This window comes from Seriola dumerili, unplaced genomic scaffold, assembly GCF_002260705.1.
Source record: "Seriola dumerili isolate Sdu_G_001 unplaced genomic scaffold, Sdu_1.0 BDQW01000083.1, whole genome shotgun sequence".
In the NCBI taxonomy this organism is placed as follows: Eukaryota; Metazoa; Chordata; class Actinopteri; order Carangiformes; family Carangidae; genus Seriola; species Seriola dumerili.
In genome coordinates, this window is record NW_019174338.1 from 363,143 (window position 1) to 372,032 (window position 8,890).

The following is an 8,890-nucleotide window of genomic DNA, read 5'->3' on the forward strand; positions in this document are numbered from 1 at the left end:
CTTGTTTTACCGTTGGTTCTCAATATTTGAGAAACTAAAACAAAATCAACACCACAGCTGTTTCTTTCAAAGTGGTTTTTATCTGTGTATATCTATACATGTATTTATTTATTTTAAGTCAAATGTGCTTCCTCTCCTCATTCACCATTCCATCACCTCTAGTCCCAGATTACATTCACCAAACATGTTTTTATGCCCCATTAAAGTACATTATATTCCAAACTCCTTTAAGAATTCTGTCAATTTACGTCATCTTATTTGGGTGTGTATTTCTGAAAAAATCATCCATGATGTTATTTAACCATGCATGCAGTTTAGGTTTGATTTTTTTCCATCCAGGTTTTAGTGTTTCTGCCTCCATCCCAATACAGTAGAAGTTATCATGCAGAGCATTGAAATATATGCTAGATTTTACCAGATTTTAGTGTGGTTATTTATTCATAAGCATAATGTCACCATGTCTTTAGGTGTGTATGCACAAATACATACATACAATGTATTGACATGCGAACATTTAAACGTGTGTTTTGCAAATCCAGTGATTTTATCTATTTAAACTCTATTCATATTTTATCTATCTTGCCAGAGAGTGAAAAGTAAAATGATGAACCCCACCCCTCTACCCCACCCTCTTATTCCTCCAACCACACACACAGACCAACATGTCTTTCCTCCCCTCTCACCCCGAGCTCTGATGCCATTCCTCTGTGAGCACCTGGGTGTGTCAAGCCCCGATCATTTTACAGGGGTGGCACTTTTTACCCGTCCAACAGGATGAGCGGCCTCCACATCAGTCTACCTGCCTGCAAATGCACCTTCCAGGATCCAGGTAATTGGAAGAGCGCTGAGGGGGAGGTGCAGCGGAGGTGGAGCTCACTCGCACCTCCTCCACAGTCGGAGGCAGATAAAAGTCCATCGCGGACAGTTAGAAGACACTCAGAGGGACTTGACTCTCCTCTTTGTGTGCTCCACTGCTCTGCCAGATCTCTCTCTATCTGCTCCTCCTTTCCTCTAAATTCTTCCTTTTCAGAAGAAACAAAACCAGCCATGACAAGCTACAGAAGTATGAGCGTGAAAAAAGTCGTTTCCAGCTCAGGCGGTGGTGGAGGTGGTTTCAGTGCTGGAGGTGGTTTCAGTGGTGGAAGCAGTTTCGGTAGCAGCAGCCGTATGTCTGTAGGAGGAGGAGGAGGAGGAGGATATTCCTCACGATCTGCCATTACTCTAAGGCCTACAATTGCAATGTCGTCCAGCTCATTGAGATCAACCATGGGTGGTGGTGGTGGTGGTGGTGGTTTTGGTTTTGGCAGTGGCAGTGGCGGCGGTTTTGGTGGTGGCAGCCTTAGTTTTGGTGGTGGCGCTGGTGGTTTTGGCGGTGGTTACGGCGGCGGTTACGGCGGCGGTTACGGCGGCGGTTACGGCGCTGGTGGAGGTATGGCAATTGCTCCAATCACAAACGTCCAAGTCAACTCGAGCCTGCTGGCCCCCCTGAACCTTGAGATCGACCCCAACATCCAGACTGTCCGTACCCAAGAGAAGGAGCAGATCAAGACTCTAAACAACCGCTTCGCCAGCTTCATTGACAAGGTGAGTGCCCCTTTACTGTTGGTTACTGAACCACGCATCAGTCTCAAGTTTGTGTCCCACCATGACATGTCATAAACTGTTTAAATTCAGAATGGTTTGGAGGTGTCAGCTCAAAAATCATAGATGTTGATATGAATGAACTGAGGAATATGAAATATTAGGTGTAGGTGAGGGATGCTCTGCACACAGTAGAGTTAATTGGTTTGTCCAAATGTGAATAGCTGCAATATACTGTCTCTGAAGGGCCACCCGAGCTCATTAAATATTACACAGCCACTGATGCAAACCTGAGTAATGTGCACACTTGGGGCCTAGCTAGAGTTAACTCTGAAACTACCAAACATGACATTACTAGTATAAATATGATTCAGGCATTTTCATCTCTCACAGTGCTCTCAAAGCAGCACTGTGCATCAGCCTTTACACTGAAACTGAAAGCAGACCTCTACTCCTTAAACTTCTTTTTTGACCATATCTGGCCCCTTGCCAGCTGCCTCTGTGTGCAGCGAGAGGCAGGAAACACTAGAGTGGTCATATCCAGTGACTGGTGGTTCTCAGTATGACGGGGAAGAAGAGATCAGGTTATCACCTATTCCCATGGCAGCGAGGACTCGCAAGCTTGCAACAGTGCTGCACAAAGTGGACTTGATCTTCACTATTTGCAATGCATTGAGCAATACTTATATTTTCAGTCAAGGTTCGAGGTAATGTCTCAAAACCTTTGCATGAACTTTTGTCCTTTGTCCCATGTGAAGAGGGACATTACAATAACGGGTTTTTAATTCACCCATCTGCACTGTCATGTATAATTAAAGACCTTGTGAAGAAGATAAGGGACCATTTCTCTCAGGTAGAAATGAAAAAAAAAAAATTGGCCACACCCTGTGTGAGAAAATGCTCACTTAGCTTTTTCTGCGGTGTGCATATACCACACCTCATCTGTCCTCGCACAGGCGATCGCTTATCTGTATGAATAATTGAGCATTCCGATTATGACAAATAGTAGTAGCAGAAGAATAGTGAGGATCAAGTGTTTCATTAACAGTTTAAGTATTTTTTTTTTTTTATGAAAAGCCATTGTTACACAAATGATGTATCTTTAAAGCATCCTCACTCAACTGATGAGACAGTTAATAGCTTGAGACGTGGTTACTGAGAGTTGAGGCAGGCAAGTTCACTCAGTCAAAGTCCTGGAGGCAAAGGGAGCGGCAGTGTCGAAGCTTTAAAGGGAGGGGCAAGGCTGAGGTGTGGCACTGTACACCTCACCTGGCCTTGGAGGAAAAAAAAAAGAAAAAAAAAGCTTAGAGAGACACTTACACACCCAAAAGGAAGGGATGGGCTCCACTCTCTGTAGGCTTGAAACCTTGGCAGAGCACTCCAGCTGTGACTTGCATGAATCTTCTGTTTTCTAGGAACAGAAGTATTTCATGTTTCTCAGGAAAACTTTGTCATTCGAGCAAGTGCAGTTCATTGACACTGCGCAGAGAGGCTCCACTTTGGATCATATCTAGAGTATCCCTGCCCCGAAGGGCTTTTCCATACAGCAGCTGCCAGCACACACAGATGTGGCACGATGGAACACCTGGGAAAAGCAAAACAAAGAAGACAAACATTTTTGTTACCTCCGAGAGAGCAGGCCTCATCATGAATTACAGTAAATATGATCTATTCTTAGGCTGCTCTGTGTCTATAGAAACCGGCGCCCATGGCCATGCCACTGCTCATGCCGCCCATGGAAAGATAAAATGTGAACAGACATCGCCAAGCACACACATCTATTATGTAGTTCTACTGATGCACAATTCTGATCTGATAATAACCCCTAACCCTTATTCAAAGTAAAACCATTTTCCCCAACTGACAGTGGATCTTAACTTGTGCAAATGATTTTACCGTTCAGGTGCGCTTCCTGGAGCAGCAGAACAAAATGCTGGAGACCAAGTGGAGCCTGCTGCAGGACCAGACCACCACCCGCTCCAACATCGACGCCATGTTCGAGGCTTACATTGCCAACCTGCGCAGACAGCTGGATGGGCTTGGCAATGAGAAGATCAAGCTGGAGGGAGAGCTGAAGAACATGCAGGGACTGGTGGAGGACTTCAAGAACAAGTGAGTTCATACCAGAGGAGGAAACAATTCGTGTCACATCTTTGAACACTACCTACAGTAGTTGCTACCCACAGTCATTATCCATCAGCTAATTTTTCTTCCGTTTGTTTGTGTCAGATATGAAGATGAAATCAACAAGCGCGCCACCGTGGAGAATGAGTTTGTGCTCCTCAAGAAGGTGAGAGTAGATCTGCAATTATAAAGCCTGTTGCTCCACCATGTCATTAACAATGGCTGAATGAATTATTGTTTCCCTCTAACGCATCACCAATTTCTTTCTTCTTCTCCATTCACAGGATGTAGATGGCGCCTACATGAACAAAGTTGAGCTGGAGGCCAGGGTTGACGCCCTTCAGGATGAGATTAACTTCCTCAGGAGCGTCTATGAGGCGGTAAGAAAAATGAACCACACCTCAGTCGTATTAGATCTTTTCTGAAACACTTTACCTAAGATTGAAGTGGTGACTATTAACAAGAGAAATAGATTTACTACCTTTACTCTCTAACTCTTTTAATTTCACTTCTGCAGGAACTGCGTGAACTCCAGGGACAAATCAAGGACACCTCAGTCATTGTGGAGATGGACAACAGCCGCAACCTGGACATGGACGCCATTGTGGCTGAAGTCAAGGCTCAGTATGAGGACATCGCCAACCGCAGCCGTGCTGATGCTGAGTCATGGTATCAGCAGAAGGTAGGCAGAGAGAAGAACCATCACCAACAAGTCCAATGTGAAATGCACACCCTGCAAAGAGGTCTGTGGAATTTGTAATAACAGTTCTTTTTAATCTTATCTCCCTTCAGTACCAGGAGATGCAGGTCAACGCAGGCCAGGCTGGAGCTGACCTTCACAGCACCAAGAGTGAAATCGCTGAACTCAACCGTATGATCAGCCGCCTCCAGAATGAGATCGAGTCAGTCAAGGGACAGGTAAGCTTACAGTCACAACTGTATTACCTGCATAACAGTTCAGTTCAATTATAGACTTATCACGTGGGTGCAAAATATTTTTACAATGATGTTAGTTTTCCGAACACCTGTTAAAAACCAGATGCTGAACGTGTGAGAAGCATTTTGAAAAAGAAATCTCTGCCATCTTTTCAACCTCTCAGCGTGCCAACCTTGAGGCCCAGATCGCTGAGGCCGAGGAGCGCGGTGAGCTGGCTGTGAAGGACGCCAAGCTCCGCATCAAGGACCTGGAAGACGCCCTGCAGAGAGCCAAACAGGACATGGCCCGCCAGGTCCGTGAGTACCAGGAGCTCATGAACGTCAAGCTGGCTCTGGACATTGAGATCGCCACCTACAGGAAGCTTCTGGAAGGAGAGGAATCCAGGTAAACACTCAGCTATTTTGGACATTTAATCTTCTCAGTGTATTGCATTACATTGTGCAGGCAGCAGCATCAGCAGCTCAAATTGCGCATTTATGTACCTCTCTGCAGAATTTCCTCCGGTGGTGGATCTGCAACCATCCACATACAGAGCTCAAGCAGCAGCTTTGGTATGTATCAACATGTCTGTACATTTCAAGTCATTTTTAAGTCAGTTCTATGGTGTTCATGAAGAAATAACATCAATAAAACATCACTTTTATTGATGTGTGTGAAAACAGCATATGACATAAGAAAATTCAAATTTCTGCCATTTTCTCTGAAAACATCTTTTTCTCATCACCAGGAGGCGGCATGGGCGGCGGCATGGGCGTCGGCTTGGGCGGCGGCGGCGGCATGATGGGCAGCATGGGCGGAGGTGGCGGCTATGGCAGCGGCCTGAGCTTGAGCGGCGGCGGCGGCTATGGTAGCAGCATGAGCATTGGTGGCAGCGGAATGGGCCTGTCAGGCATGAGCATAGGAGGAGGCGGTGGCAGCAGCATCAGCCAAAGAAGCAGCACCATAGTCTCTTCTCGCCGTTACTAAAAATCGCAGTTGTCTTTACCTCCATTTTTCTTTCTTCATCTTTATTTTCTTTGTCTTTGTCCCCACCACCTCTTGCCTTGCAGACACAGGACAGCCATTTGACCATTTACAACTAGCAGATCCATTAATGGTGTAGCTCTCTTTGGCATTTAGTTCCTGTGTACTGCTTCTTGGCACCACATACCCACAGAGAGTCAGTGATTACATCCAAGTACAAGTAAGAGCAGAGAGATTATTAGACTGGAAAAACAAAGAGCAACAGATTCGTGAGTCAGTCCTCTCTTTTGATCAGTCAGCCAGGCTGCCTTTTGGTTGCTGGATGTGCTGTTGTGTAGACAAGAGGATACTTGTAGTGTCATGACAGAGAATCCTTACAAGGCAACAATCATTGCACACAAAATGACAACAGCAATTTGCACAGAAGGAGGTGTGGATGTGGCACTTTGTCTTGAATCTATAAAGCATACATGGCAGGCAGCCAAATAGTGTCACACCTATAAGTCCTCTCTAATGTCTCTTCTGCTGTCACACATCTGTCATCTTGTTGTGCAGTTTGACATCATCAAAAGCAGCCACACATAACACTTTCATATCTGATTTTTGGGATCCTCTTTTTCTTCTCCTGTTGGAGGGAAAATGAGCTCTCCAGTTCAGTAAATTGTTTTTTTTTTTATCATTCCTTTTACTTCCATTTTCACTCTGAATAAAAAAAAACATGGTTATGGCTGACTTGGACAACCAGATTTATTGTTGTGAACTTGTACCAACAAAACATTTGAAATAAATCTGTGTTCATATCCACTCTGGCAGATCTGTTTGTCGTTCATTGTTGGTGTAGTACGACTTTACAATACAAATCATTTTATAATGGACACTTTGCTAATCAGGTTTGACAGTTTACAATGATACATTTAAATTAATTTCACACCGAAGTAAACAAAAGCAGGGTTTTCATTTGTAGCCCACAACTATGGATTGTCTTGGCTATATCTAGCTAGTAGTCTACAAGCTAATGCTAAAACTGAGTTGGTTGAAAACTGGCCTGCTCTTAATATTTCCAGCTGAATTGTTTTAAAACTAGACAGCTGTGAACTGGTCTGAAAAGTGCACTTGATGGCTACCTACATGTTATAGTGCTCTACGATTCCCTCTGGCAAAAAAATCAACATCCTCACTAGCTTGATGATCCATGTGGAAGATATAAAAATTAAGAAATATTTCTCTTGCGTGGAGCTGGTTAGCCCTAGGACTATAATCCAGTATTAGACAGATAGATAGAGACATAGAAAACACTTTAACACAACAACATTGGTTAAACTATAAGCTTCACTTTTACAAGACAAAAGGATGAGAGGATGCGATATAAGTGATGAAGTTGATCTAATGCTAGTTCGGCTGCTAACTATAAGCTAGTTAGCAGGGAATGCTAGAGCAGACGAGCACAGTTAATCCATTGCTTACACTTGTGCCTTTTGTTTTTGACTTTGGAAAGATAGTGTCATTCCCACAGAGTCCATTCACCTCCACGTTCACTTCTAACCAATAACCAATTTTAGTTTCCAGCACTGCAATCTTCAGTAAAAGTTTGTGGTAGTCGTCCATGGAGAAGCGGGGCGTCTCGCTGTGGCTAAGTACTATGTATCTAGTTACTGCAGTTCAGGCTTGTGCTGTTGGTAGGCCACGCTCATGCATTACTGAAAAAGTGTTGAAATATGGCAATAGCCTACTATATCTACAAAATTATTATCATCCCCGTGATTTATCAGTGTCCAGGAGCCGCTGATTGTATTTTCAAGAGATAACACAAACATAAAACATCTTGTAGAAGCTACTCTGACAATAGAAACAATAATGTGGATATATTTAGCACTGAGGAGTCATTCATGTTTTCAATGAGTGGTAAGATAACTTTAAAGGAAGCTATCTGCCACATGGACCTGGGAAAAATCAAATTTTACTGACATCTTTTCTCACAGCTTGACAGATGAAATCCTCTGACATGCAAAATCACCCTTCATCACTCAGCACCTCAGCAAAACATTCTGCAAAATGACTCAACTGGAGACAGAAATATTATAGAGGTGCCACACCTATGACCAAGAAGTAAAAACGGCACTGCAAGTTGGTGAGGTTTATATTCAAAGTCTGCCAAACATGAGAGCAACGAGTGATGAGTTCAACATGCCCATACAAACACATGAAACAATGGAGCTCACTGGAGGATGTTGGAGTGGTGATGGGGTGTGACACGAGAGGCATGTCCGTCTGTGGGATGCACTGAATAATGAAGATAGAGGGGAAGATAAAAGATAAGGCAGAACTTAATTCATCCAAAGGAAATGTTTGGGCCCAAGACTCTCAGTTTAAATTACATTTCTATAAGCGAGGGCACCAGAATATTTAAAATGTAGCACAGATAGCACAGATGGGAAAGTGCTTTAATGTCTGCTTTGGTTTTTATACTATAACTGCTTAAGTATGACCATGGTGATTCTTCCTCAGGCTGAGATTCATCAGGAGATTCATCCATGATGATGAGCAACACCTGCCCTTGGCTTGATTGCACATGTGCAAAACAAAGGTCAAGTGTATGGTATTGACTGCCTGACAAATGCATTGCCTGGGCATGACTTCACAGTGGTCGAGGCTCGTTAAAGGGTCGTTAAACTACTAGTTTAATAACCTGTAGTTCACTACTACATTCAACTCTCGTCATGCTGCGAGTGTGAGGTCATCTCTTTATCTGAAAAGCCACCGACAAGAAATATTTTTTTAATGTCTCAGATGGAAACCATATTATTATACTGAACTGCATATACTGAATGTAAGAAAAAAAAGAATACTTTCAAACCAACAGGGACCATCACCCCACTTCTTCATCATTTGTATGATCAAATGCTTCCCTCTAGTGGTCGACTCTATTATCTGATGATTTACAGTATTATAATGTTTATTGTCAGATCTTTATTGGCAGTTTTTTTAAGTAAAGGACCTGAGAAATCTGAGACTCCAGGCGCCTAAACCATGTACAAAAATTTTAAAAAGTTAAAACACTTTCCACAAGATGTCTGTAAACAGTCTCTAAGATGCTCTTGCTTACATCTCATGAGTCCAGTTTCCTGATTATAGATAAAAGCTGTTCGGATTAGGCCTCTGTGGCCCTTTTCCCCTCTATGTCTGTCTGTGTGTATGTGTGTCTGACTAGCTGGGCGTGGCTTCCAGGTTCCAGCACAGCTGTTCTTCATCTGCCAATCAACTCCACACCCTGCAGCAGCATTTAAG

At 43.5% G+C, this 8,890-nt stretch overlaps 1 protein-coding gene across 1 annotated transcript; it reads left to right on the forward strand.

Moving 5' to 3' along the window:
• Positions 1–922: 922 nt before the first annotated feature.
• LOC111221296 (keratin, type II cytoskeletal-like) lies at positions 923–6,414 on the forward strand. Its single transcript, XM_022744648.1, has 9 exons — positions 923–1,584; positions 3,485–3,693; positions 3,811–3,871; positions 3,990–4,085; positions 4,223–4,387; positions 4,498–4,623; positions 4,806–5,026; positions 5,135–5,193; positions 5,370–6,414. The coding sequence occupies exons 1-9, from the start codon at positions 1,048–1,050 to the stop codon at positions 5,606–5,608; spliced, it is 1,713 nt and encodes a 570-aa protein (XP_022600369.1). The 5' UTR covers positions 923–1,047; the 3' UTR covers positions 5,609–6,414.
• The last annotated feature ends 2,476 nt before the right edge of the window (positions 6,415–8,890 follow it).